Genomic DNA, 24,292 nt, shown 5'->3' with positions numbered 1-24,292 from the left:
ACCATCGGCGCCGGCATTGCTGAAAACTCAGCTGTTTGAAAAGCCAGTAAAATTTTACCAAATTCGGTAATCTAAACTCTGTGTGTACCTCTACACGAAAACTTTTATATTCTCATCGATGATTAAAACTTAACCCTTTACAAATTATAATGAATATGTGCGGGATTTCTCGAAAGATACTTCAGAAGAAAAGAGATAGATCTCGAGATATATTTATTATAAAAACTGTATCTTTATCTTTCTTTATCTTTCTTTGTTAAAGAGACTTTCAGCTATAAAAACTGGATAAAGTGTAACCAACGATGAGTATATTAATGTTTCCGTGTAGAAATAAGCTCATCAGTGATCCCAAAATGCTGAACATTTTTTCGGCGTGTAGAACACACAAGTGAAAAAGACCTTTAAGTGCCTCCATAATATACGCTACAAATAATTCATTTTTTTGCAAAGATCTTTACTGCAACCTCATTTTCATTTTCAAACATTTTTAATCAGTTTTCAATCAATTAACACAATCAAACAAAAATTTCACATTGTGACATTGTTTCCTAACCTTTGACTGCCCCCCTACAAAAGCCTCAAACTGATACCCCGGCTCTCGGTCTGTGTATTCTTCTCTCTTTCGCACCAGCGTGTTCAGTTCACGCGACAAAAAGAGCACGAATGATACTGTTCATTCATAATCATTCCTCTTCTTCAATTCAATCGCAAGCTTCGCTCGAGTACGGTCCGTCGAAAAATTTCTCAAAACAAAAATAGCAACCAAACGGTGCAAATCGCGTTCGAAAGTGATCCAAGTGTCGCGTAAAGTGCCAATCAAAAGTTCGTGAATCGAATGGTGTGCGAGTGTTTCGTGTGAAACAAGAATTTCAAGGCGAAAACAGCATTAAATTTTTCAATTCAGTCGTTCCTCAAGGGGCCCAGTAGCACCAGCAGCAGCAAAAATGATGGAAAAATATAAGTCCTCCTTGTACATCTATATGTAGCTGTAGTGGATCTAGCTCCTACGGTTGTGTGCGTGAGTTCTGGTTTTGTTTCATTCAAGTCATACCAGACACGTCCGGAGAGGTATTGCGTGTGTTGACAAAAATAAAGTATTGACCGCGCGGAAAATATGCTTTGATTGTGTGTGCTCATTTAATATTATGACTCAACGCTAGAGGAAGGGCTAGCCGAAGCTTGTTTGTGGAGGCACAAGAGGAGCAGTAGAAGACGTAGTGCGAGAATATTTTGAAGTGCTAGAAGCAGAGTGAGACGCAAAACACTCCCGTTGAGGAAGTGCATGATTATTACTGACTTGTTTCTGTTTTTGGAAGTGGTTGCCCTCTACGCGCGATTCGCAAAGGGTGAAGAATCGATAAAAGTGTACACACATAAAGAAGTGGACTAAGTTACGAGCCGGACTCGTTAGTTTAAAAGTGGGACTTTCTCTTCCGTGTGAAAGAGTGGATCAGTTTACCTTCTTCGGAAAGAAGTGATCGAACTGCCCCAGCGGTAATCTTGTAAAGTTACCGCCAAGTTTCGATCCGTATTAAATGTGCCCTCAGCGTACGCAGCACTACAGAAGCCGCCGAATCGCTAGTACCAAAATATTAAAGAAGAGACTCTGTGTGCACCCAACGACCATGTTCAGAATCGCTCGAGTCAACAACAGCTTAATAAGAGAGAGATCGCCCAAGATGGTCAAGTACTCAGCTCCACAGTTGTTTGCCGCTACGAGTGTGCATCATCACTGTTGTTAAAGAGTCATCTCCGCTGTGTGGAGGATCTTGCTGCTGTGAACCAACAGCACACTAGCTTAGTTCTTTAAGCATAAAGGCATCGTTTGAGGGTGTAGAAAATTGTTCAAAATAAAATTAAACCAACATCTTAGCTACCTTAAAACCGTTACATAAGCTTAACGTCTCTTACACACTGATACCACCTAGAGGAAAAACAACACGAAAGCAAATTTCCACTCTTTTTCATTATTTCATCGCATAACCAAAACATCTACCATTTGATCAAAATGAAGCTACTGGAGAGCACCAGCTTTGAGGCGATTAACAATGCGCTTCACATTCTGACCGGCGATAGTACTATTCATGGTCGCATCGAAAGTTACTCCTGCAAGATGGCAGGCAACGACAAGGCCCTGTACAAACGTTTCACGTCAGAACAGGCCCCTACGGATTTGCAGGCTCTGTCGCCGCCGCAAACCCTGCAGGACTTTTCTCCGCAGGTGCTGCGAAGCTCGCTGTCCGGGGACGAAGGTGCAACCTTGTGCGATACCATCTCGCGCAAGACGCTCTTCTATCTGATTGCAACGCTCAATTCCGCCTTCGAGCCGGACTATGACTTTAGCGATGCGAAGGTAAGTTTCTTTCTGTTGGTCATTACAATAAAATTGTACCGGGAATTATGTAAATAGTCAATACAAAAACCAAATTCTTATAGCGGAACAAAACAAAAATAAAAACTGTACTGTTGTTAGAGTACGAAGGTGTTTGTAAACTCGTCTTCGACGGTACTAAAGGTTTTGAGGCGCGAGCAAAAATCTCTTGTTCTATTTATAGGCGTTTGTTGTGAAGAAAATGTATACTAATCTTGACAAACTCAATGGTAAACAAGTCGAAATATTTTGTTTCGGTGCTGCTTGGTTGGGATTTCAATTGATTCTATTATGTCATGGACGAGAGGGTTAAAAATAATTCCTACAAATATATTGTTTGAGAGAAATTTATTTATTGATTGAATTGCAATTCAATGTTATTAAATCGTAAATTCGCAATTAGCACGAATTTCCTATTGTTTTAACGGGTTTCCTAAGTTTAGGATCTTGAATTTTTAAATCTTGTTTAATATACTATCTTACTCCTGATCTTAGTTTTGTGTTCAAGTTTAAGGATATTGCCCCCTCCCGTAGGCCATTCTTAAGCGCCTTGCCGAAAGCGGGAGAGCTTAATCTCATGCTGTAGGCCTGCATGGGAGACCAAGATAGTGGCCCGAAGTGATGGTATCACAAATTCTTCCCATTAATTTCTTAGTCACGTCGTAGTACGTTTTTATAAAGGCACTGACATCAGGTTTGTCGACATAAGCTCGAAACAAATGAGTGAAACTAGAAGACCCTATGAACTTTGGGATCGTTTTGAATATAGTTATGATTCTAAATAACGTTTTCAAAGTCGTTGACCAGGTAAAAAGTAAGGTTACGAGACGCCACTGCGTTTTGACCGATTTTTACTAGAAAATAACATTCAGGAATCACATGAAATAGAAACATAAGGTCTTTTAGCAACTGTTACGTATGTTGCTCGCTGTAGAACCAGCTGATCGGTAAAATGCGATACAGTGAATGCAATGCTTGTTTTGTTGACTATAAATCTTACAATATTTTAGAGATTTAATTTTGATACGGTTTTCATGGAGATGCATATTAGAAGCATTTTCAAGAAGTTTATAATAAAAAAGATGGGGTTAATAGGTAGTATGTCCAAACGAACGGTGGCCCATCTAGCCTCGTATGGTCTTCTTGCCCACATCCCCCCTATTTCTTCATTTTCGAAAAGGGTAAATGCTTCCATTCTGGCTATGTGTGTCCAGTTGTGGCATTTGGGAATATCATTTACCATGACAGGGTGCGTTGAGTTGGAGTCAGGTTGGCGTGAGAGAGGTTCTCACCCTAACCAAAATATACTTTAGATAGGAAACTAATCTCTAAATGATGCATTTTACCACAGAAAAGTGTTACTTAAGACGGACAAAGACAGGATTAATATTGCAGAAAAAAAAGGTAGCATAATCAGGACATAGACGAAAAATTTACTTTTAGCCTGATCTCGTGGGAAGAATAGGATGCGGGTGGTCCGCATAGGAAGGCAAACAGGGAGCACATTGACAAAACTAACACCAAATGCAACATCTTGATAAGATCATTATATCCGCTTATCAGCAGGAAATCCATCTTGTCCCTGAAAAATAGGCTTGCTCTCTATAAACAAATAATCCTACCCGTAATCGAATACGATACGCCAATATGAGAGAATTGCTCTGCATCACCTTAAACTTCAAAGGATCCATAACGAGAGCCTTAGGATGATCCAAAAGAGTCCACCACGGATTCGGAATTCTGAGATCCACCGCCTGGTTGGAATTCAGACACTAGAAGAACGGAGAATGTCATCCCTTTCAGATACACCTGTCTGAGGTTAAATCAACAGATCATTAGGGATCCTAGCACGTTAGACTAAGTTATTTGTAAATAGGTTAGTTATCAAATTTTTCAATTCAAACAAAACACACCCCCAAAGAGGTATTATGTACACTAGTTGAAAGACGTAAATATTAAATTAGAATAATCAATAACACAAACATGATGAACCAGATTGTTGAGGCACAAGTGACGTCATCGCTGGCGACTACTAGATGCGCAGAGCGGGAGGATGCGGACCTGAGTGTAGCTGTCAGCAGCAGCTGGATAGAAACAACGAAGAAAACAGAATAAAAACATTAGTACATTAGTTCGGAGAAAAGTCATTCTGGATGTGGAAATTATTAAATTTGATCGATTTATTTTAGTAAAAGTAGTTAAATACAGTAATTTAGATCTATTGATGTAAGTATCATAATATATATTTTAGTTTTGAGCTGTTGTCTACAAATCGACTGCTGCAAAAAAATAGTTCTTTATTGTGATCCGAACATTTTCTCAAAAATCAATAACGATCTAACCTCAATATGGAGGAGACGGCCTACAACTGCTAGATTTGTAGCCGTCCGGATCATGATGAGAGTCGGATGGTGTTCTGCGAAGGCTGCGATAAATGGCTTCACTTTGGTAGCGCCGAAGTTGCCGATCCAAGTCGAGTAAGATCAGAATTGGAGGTGTCCTTCTTGTCGTAATCCGGATACTGAAGACGACGACGATAATGATGAAAGTGAGCCGGAAGATGCGATTTTCGTCGATGACAATGACGACGGAACAGGAAAAGCGAATGAAGCAAATGTCGGTGGATCTAAAGAAGTTTCGGAAGACGAAGAGGTTGCTGTTGGAGAAAGAGCGTCTGAAGAAAAAGATGAACCAGAAACTGGCATTGGCGAAGGCCAAAGCTGATTTCGAAAATAAGCGAAGAAGATCGCATCGAAGGCGGCTTTCCAGAAGCAGAAGGGAATGGAAAAAAGAGGTTACAGAAGCAATTGAAAGAGCTGTACGAAGATGAAAAACGGACGGAAACGGAAATCAAGGACCTGGAAAAACAGAAGAAGGAAGGGGCGAAAGCAAATTGAAGGCGGTCAGCAAAGATCTAGAAGGGGCAAAATAAAGGGCTAGTGAGTTCCACTCCAGTGGTAATTCCGAAGCCATCTACTTCCACGGCGGAACAGAAGAAGAAAAGGAACGAACTAAAACCGTTAACAGCGAAAGCGGCCGTAGGAAAGTGTCCAAACGAAGGGCTAAGGCGGAAGAAGAAGAAGAATATACAAGCAACGTGGACTTAATCGAGGAGGATTCGAGTGGGACCAGCGAGTTCGGAGAGTGAAGAAGGAGATCAGGATAGGAAGAAGCGTAAAAGGAAAGAAAACCGGAAGTATATGGCACCGACAAGGCCACAAATATCAGCTCGACAGTTTTTTCGCGAAAGTTGCCGATTTTCACCGGTCGGCCAGAAGAATGGCCGATGTTTATCAGCAGCTTCAACACCACGACGAAAGCATGCGGATTTTCGAACTTGGAGAACCTTGTGCGACTGCAGGAGAGCTTGCGAGGCCCTGCCAGAGAAGCGGTTTGTAGTACGATGTTGTTGCCCGAAGCAGTTCCGCAAATAATGGAAACGTTGTGGATGTTATACGGGCGACCCGAACATTTACTGAATACACTGTTTAGGAAAGTGCGGCAGGCTGATCCTCCAAAAGCGGACCGATTCGACACGTTCGTCAGCTTCGGCATGATAGTACAACAGTTATGTGATCACCTCGAAGCAACGAATCTGAACGATCACCTGGTGAACCCTTTACTAATCCATGAGCTGGTCGAGAAGTTACCACCATCTATGAAAAAAGAGTGGGTTCATTTCAAGAGGCAACAAGACGGAATCACGCTGACGCACATTGACTGATTTTTTGTCTGAAATAGTTTTAACGGCAAGCGAAGTCACCGAAATCATCGACACAGCATTGAATGCACCTAGTGGCCGGGCTGGTAAGGCCAAAGGAGACAAGCATAATAAATACGAGAGCCACCTCAACACACATACAGAAGAGTCGTCGAATAAAGCGGAGCATCAGAGATCGCCTTGTCCAGTCCGCATCGTGCTCTCTTGCCGTGCGGATCTATTTGCTTTTTGCTTAAGGAAGTGTTACTACTACCTAAAGCTACAACAAATTTAAACAGCACTTTTCAGTGCTCAACCTGTAAAAATTTTCTACCTTGTTCAACTCCTCTTATTCCTCTTCGATCCTTGTTTGGACCCTACCCGAGGTAATCCTTCTTGGATATCGATTTGGAAAATTCCTCTCCGATCCTTCAGATTCTTATAGTAATCTGCTTGGAAGTCGATTTGGATAAAAAATTTACTGCCGCCATGGCGCCTAAACGCAAAAGAAAGGGGCAAACTCTTGACCCCCCTTCTGAAGAAATTAATTTGAGTAATCAATTTGATTTGCTCACGGATGATGAGAATGATCCATCATCCAAGAAAAATTCTAGTAAACTTTCCCGGCTTAATGCCAAGAAGGAAAAGATTCCCCCTATTGTGATAACCACTACCGATTTCCATGCTCTTCGCATGGAACTTTTGAATTTCGTGAAAGTTAAGTTTTCACTACAAATTGGACGTCGGGGTGAATGCCGTGTATTGGCTGAAACCTTGGACGGATTTAAATGTCTTCTCAAGTATCTTACTGAGAAGAAGCACAAATTTTTTACTTACGACACCAAAACTGAACGTGTGTTCAAGGTTGTCATGAAAGGACTGCCCAGTGGTGAATCCCTGGATCAGATCAAAGATGAACTGGCAAAATTACTTGGAGTTGTGCCACTCCAAGTAATCAAAATGAAAATGAAATCCCGTCCTGGCGATTCGCGCAACGGGATTTCTAATGATTTTTATTTAGTTCACTTCAAGTCTAGTGAACTAAACAACCTTAAGGCCTTAGAAAAAGCTAGCCTTATGCTCCATGTCCGAGTGAAGTGGGAACACTTCAGGAAGACTGGAGGAAATTTCCAAAACCTCACCCAGTGCCGTAAGTGCCAGGGATGGGGTCACGGAACTAAAAATTGCTACATGCCAGCTAAATGCATGAATTGTGGTGATTCCTCTCACGCAAAGGACGACTGTCCTGTGAAGGAAGATCCTAAGAAATTTAAATGTTCAAATTGTGGTGAAAACCACAAATCCAATTTTTGGGAATGTAAGACTCGCAAAGCGATCCTACAATCTCGTTCTAAGCGACAGGTAGGAAACGCTCAACGTTTCCGACCAGGTACAAATTCCTCTGCTGTTAACAACGGTCAGCGAGGAACAAATTCTACATTCGTACCCGTAGGTACAAATATCACCCCTGCTTCAAATTTTTCATCTGTACCTACTCCCCTCGCTGCTAACAATGTTCAGCGAGTTAATGGAGCTACCTATGCTGCTATTGCAGCGGGTAGAAATCAAAATACTAACCAACGTTCTAACGGAAATTTTGACAATTTTGACTTAGGAAGCATTACTGCCCCTAAAATGGAATTTTTACAGAATTCATTAATTGACATGATTTCTGATATGCTTAAATCTAACTCCATGTTTGATGCTATTCAAACTGGAGTAAAATTTGCTAATAATATTGTCATGACTTTAAAATTCAGTAATGGATTTTAAAGCATTAAACATTTTAAATTGGAATGCTCGATCTCTTAAAGATAATGAAGACGAGCTATTTAATTTTTTGAGAGTTCATAACGTGCATATTGCCGTTATAACTGAAACGTTCCTTAAACCTGACCATAAGGTTAAGAAGGACGCAAATTACTTGATTTATAGAAATGATCGTCTTGATGGACCCTGTGGTGGCGTTGCCATCATTATTCATAGACGAATCAAGCATAAAATTCTTTCTTCATTTGAAACCAAAGTTTTTGAAACTTTGGGAGTTTCTGTTGAAACAAAATTTGGACAACTTACGTTTATTACTGCCTATTTGCCATTCCAATGCGTAGGCCAACAAAAGAATTTCCTCAAGGGTGACCTCCAGAAACTTACCCGTCATAGGTCTAAATTCTTCATTATTGGTGATTTTAATGCAAAACACCGCTCATGGAATAATGCTCAAAGCAATTCCAATGGTAATATTCTGTTTGATGATTGTTCTGCAGGTTATTACACTATTCAATATCCAAACAGCCCAACATGCTTTTCTTCTGCAAGAAATCCCTCAACTATTGATTTGGTCTTAACTGATTCATGTCATCTTTGTAGCCAATTGGTTACCCATGCTGACTTCGGTTCTGATCACCTTCCAGTAACTTTTGAAATATCCCAAGAAATAATTTCTAATCCCAACAGCTTTACTTTCAATTACCATAGGGCTGATTGGGAGCAATATCGAACATTTATGGAATATAACTTCGATCCAAACATTCCTTTGCAAACCAAAGATGAAATTAATTATGCTCTTGAATCTCTGACTACTTCTATAGTTGAAGCAAGAGCTGCCTCAGTACCAAAATGCGAGGTTAAATTCGATTCAATTATAATAGACGATGATCTTCAGCTCTTGATCCGTCTTAAAAATGTCCGTAGGAGACAATTTCAAAGAACACGCGATCCTGCCATGAAAGTTATCTGGCGGGATTTGCAAAAACAAATTAAAAAGCGATTCTCTGCCCTGAGGAACAAAACTTTTGAAAATAATGTTTCTAAATTAGACCCGAGTTCCAAACCCTTTTGGAAACTCACAAAAATTTTGAAAAAACCTCAAAAGCCAATTCCAGCGCTTAAAGAAGGTGGTAAAATTTTGATCACAAATTTGGAAAAAGCTCAGAAACTTGCTAAGCAATTCGAGAGTTGCCATAATTTCAGTTTGGGTCTTACTAGTCCTATTGAGAATCAGGTTGCTCGGGATTTTCTGAATATTTTCTCTCGGGAAAATATTTTTGATGATTCGTGGGGGACTGATTTGGACGAAGTAAGGTCTATAACTAAAAAATTTCAAAATATGAAAGCTCCAGGTGATGATGGAATTTTCTATATCCTCATCAAAAAACTCCCAGAGAGTACCTTGTCTTTCCTGGTAAAATTATTTAACAGATGTTTCCATTTGGCATACTTTCCTGATAAATGAAAAAATGCAAAAGTTGTTCCAATTTTGAAGCCGGATAAAAATCCAGCTGAAGCTTCTAGCTACCGTCCAATAAGTTTGCTTTCTTCAATAAGTAAACTTTTTGAAAAAATAATTTTGAATAGAATGATGCTTCACATCAATACGAACTCAATTTTTGCAGATGAGCAGTTTGGATTTCGCCATGGGCATTCAACTACTCATCAACTCTTGAGAGTTACCAATTTAATTCGTTCAAACAAATCTGAAGGCCACTCAACTGGAGTTGCTCTTCTAGACATAGAAAAAGCATTCGACAGTGTTTGGCATGAAGGTTTGATTGCTAAATTGAAAAAGTTTAATTTTCCACTTTACATTATGAAATTATAAAATTATTTAACTGACAGAACTCTGCAGGTAAATTATCAAAATTCCAAATCTAATCGACTACCTGTTAGAGCAGGAGTTCCTCAGGGTAGCATTCTTGGGCCTATATTGTATAACATTTTCACTTCGGACCTCCCTGATTTGCCTCAGGGTTGCCACAAATCTTTGTTCGCTGATGACACAGGCATTTCCGCTAAAGGAAGAAGTCTTCGTGTTATTTGCAGCAGACTTCAGAAAAGTTTAGATATTTTCTCTTCTTATTTACAAAAATGGAAGATTTCTCCCAACGCTTCCAAAACTCAACTTATAATATTTCCACATAAGCCCAGGGCTTCCTTTTTGAAACCTAGTAGTAGTCACATAGTCACTATGAACGGAGTTCCAATTTCCTGGTCAAACCAAGTGAAATATCTTGGATTAATACTTGACCAAAAATTAACTTTTAAAGATCACATTGAGGGCATTCAAGCCAAATGTAACAAATATATAAAATGTTTGTATCCTCTTATAAACAGGAAATCCCAACTTTGCCTGACGAATAAACTTCTAATATTTAAACAAGTTTTTAGACCGGCCATGCTTTACGCTGTGCCAATATGGTCTAGTTGTTGCACTACCAGGAAAAAAGCACTTCAAAGGATTCAGAACAAAATTCTGAAGATGATTTTGAAGTTGCCTCCCTGGTGCAGTACTACCGAAGTACATAGAATTTTGAATGTTGAGACTTTAGCACAAATGTCCAACAAAATAATTAATAATTTCCGGCAAAAATCGTTACAATCCTCAATTGCAACGATTAATTCCCTTTATACTTAGATAAGATTTAGTTTTAGTTATTTAGTTTTAGTTATTAAGTTTTAAGCTATCAATTGTTATACTGACATGCAGGTTCAAAAAACCTGTTTAAAATACTGAATTGCCAAGACAGGAACAATGTAAAAACACTTAGATATATATCATAACAATTAAGGCTGGTAAGTTACTGTAGTAACTGGAGCACCTAGGTTAAAAATGAAATGTAATTTATTTTGAATTTGGAACAAATAAAGAGTAAAAAAAAAAAAAAAAAAAGAGATCGCCTTGTCACGTTTGTCATCGTACGGATCATCGGCTGAGGAATTGCGACGAGTTTCGGAAGACCGCAAATTGAGCTCGAGGAATAAAAAAATATAATGTGATTACAGACAAATGTTTCATATGTATGAAACGATGGGGGCATAAATTTACCCAGTTCTCCTACTGGGTAAATTTTTACTCCAGACGTTGAGTTCGGAAACAGTAAGAAAATAATTTCTAAAATTGCCATGCCAAAGTCCTCTTCTCGTAACATTTTATTTATTTATTTATTTATTATTCTCTTCATCGGACTATTCTAGCTGGAGCTGGAATAAGGGCGTAACAGCCTTTTGTAAACAATGACTTCTCTTGTTGATTTCTCGGAATTCAAGGCAAGCCTACACAAACCAACATATCCATCGGGTAGGAGAAGTCTTCCTCTACTCGAAGGTGACGTCGTTTTGCCAGGGAGAGCCATGACTTCCGAGAAATTATCGAGAGAAGTTATTGTTTACAAAAGCTGTTACGACCTAATTCCAGCTCTATCTAGTATTGTTGTCTAAACACATGCAGTATATCGAGGTAAGAAACGGATCATGAACTTACTGAAAAATTTAAGCGATTAAGCAAGCCTTTTTTGTAGATTCACATAGAGATGGTTGCAGTTTCCTTAACACATCGCTATCAATCATAGTAACATCCCGGTTACTGCTTGAACAGATTACCTGGCGCTTAACCATGTTTAAAATTCATTTGCATTCAAATGTATCGAACGATTTATTTAATTTGAGATTGTACTGAATCACTCTTCATAGGTTCATTTGAACTGCTTTTGAACCAGCTGTTCCATTTAATTTAATTTAAAGAAATACCTGGCATAACAGGTTTACTCAGTCATCAAAATGTAGTCAGATTGAATCTGAACGACTAAGGAATCGTTTAAATGCATTCAGCGAAGTGTTTTGTAATTACAGTTAAATTAATTTTCCAAGTTAGGTTGCCGAAAACAGTCAACGGATGTCGGAACCGTCATTTACCCTATCAAATATTCCCATGAAAACACTATCAAGATTTCTCTTTTTTTCGTTTTTTTTTCTGTTTGAAGTCATGCTTTCATCGATTTAATTGTTACGTGAATCGTTCGACTCTGCTCACGGGGGTTGCATCTTACCCAATTACGTTCACCTAACACGATGGCCACTTTTTCCGGTCTTAACAGTGGCACGTTAAATCTAGACTTACATTTGAAAAGGGCGTAATTCCAAAATGACCATATCGAGAAAATCGCTTCTGAATTTTGTTGACCTAAAAATTAATCCTATTTCACGACTTTCCATTTTCTGGTTGATTTTATAAGCTTGACATATAGTTAATAGTGTAATCTATCATCGTGCATCACTAAAAACTCAAAAAAAGTTTTCTTTGTCGTGAAATTGAGAAGAAAACATCATACGCCCTGATAATTTCATACATGTTGTTACCCCCCAGATCTTCCACCCTTTGAACTGCCAACACTGGTGATACGCCGTGGAAGTACACCCTCGGGATTTTTTGTTTGTTGTTCCGCCTTGGTTCTACGTTCGCAAATTTTGTGATAGTGGAATTACGCCCGGAGATTTTTTGGTCTGCTTTTTGTTCGTTGTTTAAACGTGAACTATCAATCGGATGCATTTCAAATGAATCGGGCGTGACTAGATACTACAGAATCAAAACATTTGGCATATTAAAACCAGAGAGAGAAGGATTAGTATTTTCCATTTAATTCCACTACTTTATTTGCTTATCCTTGACAGATACGCGTATTTCGTCTACAATGTGCAGACTTCTTCAGTGTCTTGTACTAATACTCGACTGGTATTAGTACAAGACACTGAAGAAGTCTGCACATTGTAGACGAAATACGCGTATCTGTCAAGGATAAGCAAATAAAGTAGTGGAATTAAATGGAAAATACTAATCCTTCTCTCTCTCATTATACAGGTATTCCACTAAGACGCCCACATTCATCAGGATTCATATTAAAACCATATAATTCGTAGTTCTGGTGCAAGGCGTAACAACCAGATTTATCATAGATTTGAAAGTTGGAAATACGCCATGACATTGTAAGAAGAAACGATTTTGATAATTTGAATGATATTTTCTTCTACTTTTTCGTATTTATCGAGTAGTTTGTGAACTATTCTCTCTATATGTGGCAAAATATGGTTTGTTTACATTTTGGCTCTTCCGCCCCTTTCAAATGTTAGTCTAGAAATACGCCAACCTGCACACGCCCGTAAATGAGGCTACAACCATCAAAATACGCTGTTGGTTCACGGTTTTGTATACGCGAATGCAACAATACAACAACAACAACAACTAAAACACACTTTCAACCAAATGAAAAGCTTGATTTTTTTTTGTGTGTGCTCTTTCGTGAGGTCTTTTGTGGTAAATTTCATCTATATGTAGGTATGTTCGGTTTCGATGCACAAAGGTAGTGTGAAATCGGCGTCTGAGATCCCTGAACCAGTTTGCTTGACTCACGCTGATCAGCTGATGATCGCAGAAATAATGTTTTCTCCAACCGGTTCAATTTAAATGAAAAACTCATCTAGCGCTCCCTCTAGCTTTGCAATTATATGCTAATGAAGTGTTTTCCGTTATTTCTTTCGATTACAGAGTCATGAATTCAGCAAGGAACCTTCGCTTCAGTGGGTTCTCAACTCGATCGAGGGCAATTTATCGGCGGTAGCCGGCGAGCAGTACCACAAGATCCGCTCGGCACTCTGGTCCACGATCGAGGATGAGATTTCCCTCAACGACTGCGATATCTACAGCTACAATCCAGATCTGAACTCGGATCCATTCGGAGAGCCGGGCTGTCTATGGTCGTTCAACTATTTCTTCTACAACAAGAAACTGAAGCGCATCGTCTTCTTCACCTGCCGGGCCATCAAGTAAGTACCTACACCGACAATGCATTACATACAAACTAATAATTAGCTTGTAAGGCCATCTTGTAATTCTTGGACATGGTTGATGTCTTGTCGTTTCTTCTGGCTGGTGACGATGAAGGCCGCCCGCAAGCCATACTCTTAGTGAGCGACGGAGCGAGTAGCAACCCATATGCGTCACATTTACATTTACATCGCCTATTCAACATAATGGCGGATGCCTATTTATGGTGCGCTTTACATGGATCTTCCGAAATCGAAACCTTTATACTGTACCACATGCGTCTTGTTTCGAATGTTGAGCGGCTTGATTACATAACATATTTACCATTTCGGAACATTAATCAGTTTTGTTTGTCAATACTGTCGTAAAAACTATTGTTTTTAATAATCGAATTCATGCCTGCATTATAAAGGTAGCTCATTCTACTTAGCGCTCAACGAAGATAAAACAACACGCAAAAAAGTCTTAATTTCAAATCAACAGCATATAATAAATAACAAATAAAAGAGAACCACAACATTCACATAAAGCCATAAAATTAAGAGCGTCAGGCCATTTGTGCTAGCTTTCTCTTTTCCTTCTCTCGCTCAACTGTATGTAGGTAAACAACAATATTCATTTCACGCACCATTTTCTTCACTGCGTTCGCTGGTCGGCTGGGCTGCTGAACTCTCGGTCGAAGTTCTAATTTTAAACCACTCAATCCATCATCCAGTTTGTTTATTTCCCTACTGTTTCACATACGCGCACAGTACTTACACAACTTGGCGATGATTGTTTGTCAGATTGTGTGTGACATTCTTCATAGTTCCAAATGTTGGTGTGCACTTGTTGTGGACAGAACCGAATGAGATTGCTGATGTTGCTATTATTACTGCTGACCACTGTCGTCAATCGTAAATTTTGTATAGATCTCTCGATTTGATGAACTTGAAAATATTTCAACTCTGAAGGAGATGCTTGATAGGTACATGTTGTAATCATTCCTTTGGTCGACCGACTTCATGACGTTCCGGCGTCTCTTCTAGGTTGTTTCTGTGTTACGATTGACGCAATGTGATACACACATACTATGGAAAGTAAGCATACAACCGAAAATGATACAAAAGCAAAGAGAATAGATGAATAAGAATGACATTAAACAATTTTGGTTTCTACCTTAAAAGAAAACCCATGTAAAGCTCCATATAAAAAAAAAGATTTAAAAAAACATTAAATTGTAGAGTCAGGTGCAAATCAAGAAATCAGTGTCTCTTTATGAATATCTTGCCATCTTCAAAGTGGGAAGAAATTGATTTATTTCTTATTGCTTCCCATTGCACATCTCTTATGTTGCCCTAAGCGATCAATAATATACAATTGAGACCCAGCTGGACAAATAAGCGCGTTTTCACTTATTAAAAAGTTTGATAAAAGTGCACGTTTACGTTGTTGTCTTCGGTGCCCTTATTCGTTATGAAGCAACGTAAAGGTGCACTTTTATCTTTTATTGTCGTGCTCAGTAGTTTTTACCGAAATCTCGACAGCTGAAGGTCCGGTAAAACTTTGAAATTCATTTTGGAGCCTATTCCGCTCAAAAATAATATCAAAGCTCGTTAAATCTTGTTCAAATGATCAAATCTTGTAATTGTAATGGATATTTCGTTTTAACACTCCGAACCCGATGCCTCCGGTAAAATGTGTAACGGCAAAATTGCAATGTTTCAAAAATCATATCTCTGCCATTTATTGACGAATTTCAAATCTATTGGTACCATTTGCAATTAACTACACACTTTAAAGATCTATTCAGTATCCATAGATTTAAAATCTTCTATAAATTGCTGACCAATGATTTCCCAAACATTATCAATTTGCCGTTATACATTTTACCGGAAACATCGTGTTCGGAGAGTTAAAGTAGCTTTAAAACAATTAAATTGAATTGCACAAATGTTACCGAGCTGTTCAGATTTCGGTACAAATTACCGAAGCCGGTGGTAATGTGTTCGTTTCAAATTAATTTGCAATTAAAGTAGAACATTGTAATTTTTACAACGATCATATATTATTTATTGTTGGACAAAATATGATTCTGTCGCTGGTTGACTCAGTTGGTTCCTAGGAAAGCCTCACTTTTAGAATATACATTGAATATGCATTTAATTTAAATCAAATGCATTTAATTTCCATCGTTTGCATCAACCCATCAGTGGGATGTGAACATCAAAACAAAGCATGCGCTTTTCCGGTGACACCTATACATACATACATGCATCGAGCCGAAGATAAACAACCCCAACAGGAAAAGAAAACTCGGAGTAGAGAATTCATGAAAATCTCCTTGCAACCTTCTCCGGCAGCGAAAATCTCCAACGAAATCGTGCAGAAGCTCCCTCCGGAATTTCCACTGCTAATATCAAAATAACGTAAAACCTGCTCCGCAGAGAACGCGAGACAACTTCGTCGAAATTCCGTAGAACCTCCGTTGGCAGCATCGGAAATCTCCACCGGAATCATACGGAAGCTCCTTCACCTAAACAAAAACCCGAGAAAATACCGTACATATACACCGTGAATGCGAGAAAACTCCGACGAATCTGGAACATCCGCTGGCAGAATCAGAAACCTTCACCAAAATTGTGCAGAACCTCCTCCACTGAGAACGTGTGAAAACTCCGTTAAAATTTCCTTAAACCTCCGCTGGCAGCATCATAAATCTCATCCGAAACCGGATGGGACCTCATCCACCAAGATCGCAAGAAAACGACATCGAAATTTCGCATCTTTTAATGGCCATACTTTATGTAATTGTAATTTATTTATTTGTCAACATCAACAGACTCAATGTGGCTCCAATGTAATGTATTTAGTCAAACGTAATCCTGGTGGCTACCCTTTATCAGTACAAGATAAAGTTCCTAGAACCTTCGTTGGCAGTCTTCGAAATCATGCAGAACCTACTCCACCTAGAAGGCAAGAAAAATTCGTTTGAACTTCCAGAAACTCCCGCTGGCAGCTTCCAAAATCACCGAAATCACGCAGAACCTCGTCCATCGATAACGTGAGAAAACGCCGTCGATATTCCCTGGAACTTTCGTCTGCAGCATCCAATCTCTTCACTGGTATCGTGCAGAACCTCTTTCACCGATGATGCGTGGAAACTTTGTCTAAAGTCTCTGGGACCCTCCGTTGGCAGCATCTGAATTTTCGAGGGGAGTTTCGATGGAGTAATCATATGTCGCCGTGGGTTCCGAGAGATTTTGGTGCTGCCAAAGAAAGTTCCAGTGAGCTTCGACGGAGTTTCTCGCATTTTCAGTGGCTCTGCACGATTCCGGTGGAGATTTCTTATGCTGTCACCGGAAACTTCGACGGATTTTTTCCGCGTTCTCGGTCGAGGAGCTTCTGGAATAATTTTCTCAAACCAGGAGCGTGGATTTGAGCGAAATCGAAGCGAACAACAAAACAGGACAAAACCCTTTATGTATACATGCATGTATTGGTGGGAGGTGTCACTTAAAGCTACACACAGCAAAAAATGCACTGAGAAAATGAATTTATTTATTTTTTTGTTAAAATAAATGCACTTCAAGTGATCTGCCTTAGGGGCAAGTCAGCTGTACTCTGAGCTAATATAAGGCCTGTACTCGAAAAAAATGCACCAGACAAAAGTGTTCGCCAAAAATTCATTTTAAGTCGGATTTTCTTGAAATTTTCAGGGAATGAACTAATACTGAACTAATGTTTCGGCATAATTACTTTATTCAGTTTCCTTTCCATCGTTGAAAGCCCGCACCTTTCCCTTAAGACCCCTCATTAGTCATTACATTTTGTGCAATGGTGGAGCCGACCTTTTTGGTCACTTTCATCCATTCTTTCTTCAACTCCAGCTCGTTCTTCAACACCTTGGACGATTTTCGAACTTTGTACCAATCCAACGTCGATCGCACGTAATGGCATGATGCCAGGTCCGGCCAAAATAATGTCTCGCCTCCGTGGGACCGCAGGAAGGGCAACAGACGTTTCTGGAGGCACTCGGTGCGGTAAATTTCGCTATTGATGGTACCCATTGTGATGTACGGTTTACTCAGTTTACCGCATTGGCATATGGCCTTCCAGAGCAAGTAATTTTTGGCGAATTTGTCCACTTTCTTCTTCCTTATGTCTTCCGGAACATCAAACCGTGATTTGGAAACGTAGAACTCCAGCCCCGGTATCTACTTTGCGTCTGCCTTGATGTAGGTTTCGTCATCCATTACCACACACATCGGTTTCCTTGCGCGGGATTTGGCCGCCGTGTTTTGTTGATCACGCCGGTTCGGTACCTTCCGCACCTTGAATACACGAAGCCCAGCTCGTTTCGTGGTTTGCTGAACGAACCAGGCGGAACACTTTGCCTTCAGAGCCGCGTCGCGAATCGAAAGGTTCGGATTACGCTTGAAATAATCCAACACCTTCCGGGCCTTCACAGGGTCAGCTGTCTTCGATTTTCTTCCACGTCCAGCCCGCCGCTTGGTCGTCTGGGACTCCTTAAACGATTTTACCACCAGATACACAGTTGTATGGGTGATTCCCCGTTGTCTTCCGGTCCATCTCATGGTGGCAGTCGGATTTTCCATGACGGCGCGCAAAATTCTCCGGCGATTTTCTTCTTATTTCGATGACATCTCAATAACCACTGAACCGATTGTTATGAAATTTTGCACATGTAGACAATTCACTCCAAACTAGTTATACCCAGATTTTCATCAATTTTTACCCACGGATAAAAAAGTTACACCCGGATAAAAATGATGAATTTTTTTTCGAGTACAAGCCTTATTTACATTGAGTAGCTGTGAGTTACTCGTATTTCCTCAAAAAATAACGAAGTAGCCTAAATTTTACTTTTTCCAAACTGTTATATTTACAAACACATTAACGCCAGCCATTCTGAACAGATTTTTTTCGATTTCAAGTAAGTTAATTTTCTTTATAATAGCCTAGATAATAGCCCAAAGGAAAAACATTTTTATTATGTGTAGATACTGATGCAAGCTGAAAACGTTTGTCTCTGTTCCAACATCGACATCCTTTTATTTAGACATTCGGTAGTAACGATAAGCATAGTGTTATAACTTATACCGTCGTGAGGTTGCACCCTAATTAAATCCCGTATTCTTTATCGCAGATCATCAAGAACTATTCTGTTATTGAATTTTAAGTGAGCATCAACACAAACATGTAAATAAGGAGAGAAACCTGTTCAAGTTTGTTGTTCCAATGTACATGTAGTTACGGCACTGAAACCGATTGAGCCACCTGCACATCCCTATGAAATAACCACCAGTACAACCTCAGAATTTGAAACGAATTTTGACAATAACTTATAACTCATATAAACACATCACTTCGTCTTTCGAATATGTTCATCATGTCGACATTATCGTAAACATTGTACCTCATCAAGAAATAAATGATAATTTTTTATATGGTTTAATAACTTATTTATTTTTTGAAAGTATGTAGGTGTCAGGGCTGGTAGCAGGTCACTTTTTAGTGACTTGGTCACTATTTTGAAGCCAGTCACTAAAAAGTCACTTTTTACACCAAAAAGTCACTAAAGTCACTATTTCTCTAAAAATAGTCACTAAAATCACTTTTTCACTACTAAAATAGAGTGAAATTTAAAAATATCATCAAAATGTTAAAATTGAGTGGCACTAAGGAAGTCTACAGTAGTTTTAACAAAATATACATATCTGTTAAAAAATTGAAAATTCTAACTAGGGTGACCAGTGAACCGCAAAACTTTAGAGCACCAGGAAAACTATTAGGAAATGCCTTCAATTTCGATTAAAAATTGGGGAAAATATATCACCTTTCCCAGAAAATATACCTCCTTTCCCAGAAATTTTTTTGTAAACCTTGGAAACTTTCCAAAGGGATTTATCTGTGATAGATTTTCAAAAGTCTTTCAAGGATGATTAAGAACTTTTAAAAATCCCAAGTAAATTTTAAGAGAATTTTAAAGGATTCTAGGGATGACACCAAGATATATCAGAGAAGAATACCAAAGTACAGACTACGAAAGTCTAATGTAAAATTTAGTGCTCTGAGAACCGATTTCTTCATCTCCGCTTAAATCTTAAGTCAGATTTACCTATATAGTTAAACTTGGCTTATCACATACGAGCGTCGCTTTTGGTTATTGTTTAAATTATTAGAGACGCAAAATTCAGCTCCGAAACAATTTTGAAAATAATATAATTGAGGGTGGATTTTAACGAAAGTTCTCAGAAGAATTGTATTATGATTGGATGAGGATTCTAATAAGAATTTAAATAGGAATTCAAAATTATTTCTGAAATTTTGCTTAAGGGAGCTTTGATGAAAATCCCGTGAACTCCAAAAATGGTCTGTACGGATAGTTCTAAAAGAATTCTGGGGTTAATAGAATAGAATTCTAAAGAGTTCGAAATAAATTCCGAGAAAAAATCCAATGGAATCGAGTTTTGAGGGTTCAATTTCAAAGGAAATCTGAGAAGAGTTTCAAAGTTATTCTGGGATGTATTTTTGTTTTGAGAATTCTGAGGAAATACTATGGGAATTCTGAGGGGAATGAATGCCGGAGAGCAGTCCAAGGTTATTCTAACCAGAAATTGATTAAATTTCTGAGGCTAATTGCATGGAAATTCTAAGGAGCAGCGAGCAAGGACAATTTTGAGGAAGGTACGAAACGGGTAGTTGTTTACCTCAGATGGCGACTTGAGTGTGAAACAATCGATAGAACTGTTTTCGCACATCGGAGGTACATGAGCAAATCGGTGATCATTCCTTTTGCCAGTGGTGACAGGGGGAAACACCCCTCACCATCCCTCATTAACGGATGAGCTTGCTAAAGGAGATTCTCTACTCGATTCGTACCTTCCTCAAAATTGTCCTTTATCGCTTACTACTTTCAATATACAAATTTCACACTGTCTTACTATAACGGAACTATCAACTCTTTACTTTCATCTCCTCATCATCCACTTTAATTCTGATATTTGATGTTAAGCATTTCCAATTACGAAAACAATCTATTTCCACGAATTTTGTTGATTATTTTCAAGAATGCAATATTATTTTATATTTGGAAAATTATTCTAAAAAAGTTCTTGAGAACATTCTGAAGAAATTCTGTGAAAAGTTCTTAGCGAATTATCAAAGTTATCAACCTAGATATATCAAAATTTTAAAGATTTCGAACGCAAAATCAAATTCAAGCTCAAATAAAAAATGGTATTTACTATTTGCTAGGTATCATGTATAACGTAAGCAAAAGTAAATTATTCAAATCACTTCAAAATCACTTCACAGGAGATTCCGTTGTGAGAAAAAAGTTTATTTCAATATCAAACCGTATTTCAATTTCTAAGTTACCATGGTTAAATGGTTACTTATTAATTATTTACAAGTCACTATTTGGTCACTATTTCCGTAATTTTAGTCACTAAAGTCACTACTATTACATCGCATCAGCACTACCAGCCCTGAGGTGTATGTATTCTCCATAACGTATTTGGAAGAATATTCACATTCAATTTGAATTTCAACTTTCAATTTGCAAAACGGAATTAGAAATGATGCTGCGATGTGTGGAAAAAATCCAGCGACTTGTTCCTTAAATATGTCTAACCAACGTAATCAACGGATACGACAGAACAATAGACAATTACAACAAGGTATCAGCAGATTACTAAATTGTTTTGAACTTTCTACGAATAAACATATGTGACAAATATTTCGCATTTTTGTCATGTGGACTGAGTTGCTCAAGATTTGCTCAAAAAATACTACTTCTAAATTTTCTTCAAACATTCAGGATTCTAAGATGAATGTGGGCGTCTTAGTGGAATACCTGTATAATGAGAGAGAGAAAGATTAGTATTTTCCATTTAATTCCACTACTTTATTTGCTTATCCTTGACAGATACGCAAATAAAGTAGTGGAATTAAATGGAAAATACTAATCCTTCTCTCTCTCATTATTCCTTAGAATTTATTTTAAATTTTCCTAGATTTTTTCTGGATTTTAGCTCAGATTTCGAATCCTTTGGTATTTTTCTCGAAATTACATTGTAGTTCTCTTATGAATCTTCCTCAGTATTCCATTAAAATTATTTTCTGAACGCTCTTTAAATTTGGTTTGTGATTCTCTCACCAGCTATTCATCTCATGATACCCATACAAGTCTTCTCAGGATCAGCTAGAAATTCTCCTTGATGTTCTGCTCACAACTCCCGTGGAGTTCTTCTAAGAATAACCTAGGAATTATATTTAGAACCTTTTTTTCCTCTCCCCAGAAATCCATTTGGATTTATGCAAAAACTCCTTATGACTTCCATTCCAGAATTATCTTGAACTCCTTAAAATTTCGAATCCTCCCAAACACTTCAATTCTTTTTTAACTCTCCTCAAAATTCCAACATTCCAGAGAGAATTCTGTGGAAAATTCTTTGAATTGTTAGAACCATAAAAAAATTTCTGGCATCGTAATATATAGGGGAAATGGTTCTAATGTTGGCCTATGGATCTAAGATTGGGCCCATCGCTAAAAATCTGCTATTTATCAATTTTATCTAGATGAACGCCTCCCTAATAAAGATAAATAATAATAATAGATGAACGCGTTATTGGGACGGTACTAATGGATATTATTGGTCGCTATTGAAAATTTAGTCGATTGCTGAATTTATGTATGGGCCCAAATTAGGGGCACTTAGGCCGACACTACATCCATTTCCCCTATAAAGGTTGAACTCGAAAAAATCCAAACACAACAAAAACGCTGCCATCATGGCATTTTTCGAGTAAATGTTTTCTCAAAATTTCGCTGAATCAAGCTAATACCCTGTACAGACTATGGCTTATCCCAAGTAACAATCTAAATGCTTGGAAGATTTATTCTTATTTTATCATTGTTTTATCATAGCATCCCTTCCAGCCTGTGGTTGTATTACGGTTTTATGTGCTTGTCATTAAATCAGGCCGTCAAGTCGTCTATAAAACTGTTTTATGGCTACTAAATTAAAACTCAGACTTCATAGTTTTAACGGTAGCTGTAAGGTGGTTCTGCATCACTACTTATAACTGAAGAATAAAACCAAAACAAAACATACAATTATGTTTTATGGTACACTTTTTATGACCGATATAAAACTTGAAGCAGTCTTAGACCTTCATTAAAGCTTCATTACAACTATCATCTTTATCAGAGGCCTAAGATTCACAGATAAGAAATATACTGCTACAACAAAAAATACTCTGAAATTTTTTGTCATTATAAAAAACAAATCTATTGAGATATATGAAATGAAAACCCCTTCAGTGCTTCTGAACACGATGAAGATGAGACGATCGACAATATGAAACTCCTGGAGGAACTACAGTTATACGATCCCTACATAAGGCACAGTGCGGTGAAGGAGCTCTTAAAAATATTGAACAAGCGGCTTTCCGATACACTTCCGAAAGATCCACGAACCCAGGAAATGATTTCACATCTTCTTAAAGCAACGCCGACGGTTTCACTAAATCCGTTTGGAGATGGCCAGTATTGACATCACGGCTTTAAACCTTGTATTGAAAAAGCTTTTAGTGGATCCAATAAGCATTTCTTACATCTTGATTACAAGCGAAAATAGGAGGATCGCTTGGAATGTTGACTTTTTGACAGGTGGTCATGGTTTTTGTTTTGTTTTGATTCGCTGTACCGAATAAAACCAGCAAGCTAGTTATATAGCTTAAATATAACTTAACGCTCTCAATTTGGACTACGAAATGCTAAGATACAACCATTAGGTTTATGTTATGCTATAGAATTCCAATCTAGGAGAATATGTTATATTGAGGTATTTTTAAGGAGTAGCAAGTTATAACTAAAAAAAATGTCGCCGTATGAACAAATTTCACACAGTATGAATAATTACGCTTTAATTGATAGGCAATAAAACACTTTCATACATCTATGTATAATTAAATAATATGTGACTGGTTATTGCTCAACAGTAGTAGCAGTTTTGTACTAAATAGATAATCTTTGAATGACTCTTTAATGCATGGTGCTAATGCAGACAAATTAAAAATATCCCTATATTTTAGTATTCATATGGCGCACTAAATTTATGCTCCTATTTGGTATAATAATCACCATAAATATTGCACGGCATGCTGTGAAGCATATACAGATTGGTTTAAAATTATAATAAAGTCGTCTTATTTTCAATGTACAATAATATCAGCCATTATTACCAACTGACAAGGATCATGATTTCACATCAAACATCGAAAGAATAAAACAACAATAAAATATTTCTCAATATTAACTATCATCCAAAAACCCCAACTTAAAACCTTCAAAGTTGTCAAAATGTTTTGCGTATCATGTTTTATCAACTTCTTCAGGAGCGATTTATGCGGTTGTAATATAGTTTTATGGTAGTCATTAGAAGGCTCTTAAAACTTTCTGACCTGGAGGAGGTTTTATGTTTTCATTTTTAACAATCACGTCTAGAGTGTGATAAAACTGACATAAATCCTATGCTCCTAAAGTAGTTCGCATATCAAGTTTTAATGACTGCATTAAAACTGGGCCAATTGGCCATGACATTACTGTATTGCG

At 38.1% G+C, this 24,292-nt stretch overlaps 1 protein-coding gene across 1 annotated transcript in view; it reads left to right on the top strand.

The window, feature by feature from the left end:
- The first annotated feature begins 704 nt into the window (after positions 1-704).
- The window catches only part of Maf1 (repressor of RNA polymerase III transcription Maf1), a 28,595-nt gene continuing 5,007 nt past the window's right edge, over positions 705-24,292 (top strand). Inside the window, exons 1-2 of the mRNA XM_065239276.1 lie at positions 705-2,353; positions 13,390-13,667. Of these exons, the coding sequence (XP_065095348.1) occupies positions 2,009-2,353; positions 13,390-13,667 (623 nt within the window). The 5' untranslated portion in view covers positions 705-2,008. The remainder of the gene's footprint in view (positions 2,354-13,389; positions 13,668-24,292) is intronic.

The sequence above is a fragment of the Ochlerotatus camptorhynchus genome, unplaced genomic scaffold (genome assembly GCF_037179485.1).
Source record: "Ochlerotatus camptorhynchus isolate MF236.1 unplaced genomic scaffold, CSIRO-AGI_Acam_v1.1 ptg000054l, whole genome shotgun sequence".
Lineage (NCBI taxonomy): Eukaryota > Metazoa > Arthropoda > Insecta > Diptera > Culicidae > Ochlerotatus > Ochlerotatus camptorhynchus.
The sequence above is the reverse complement of the archived record's forward strand: the minus strand, read 5'-3'. Positions and strand labels throughout refer to the sequence as shown.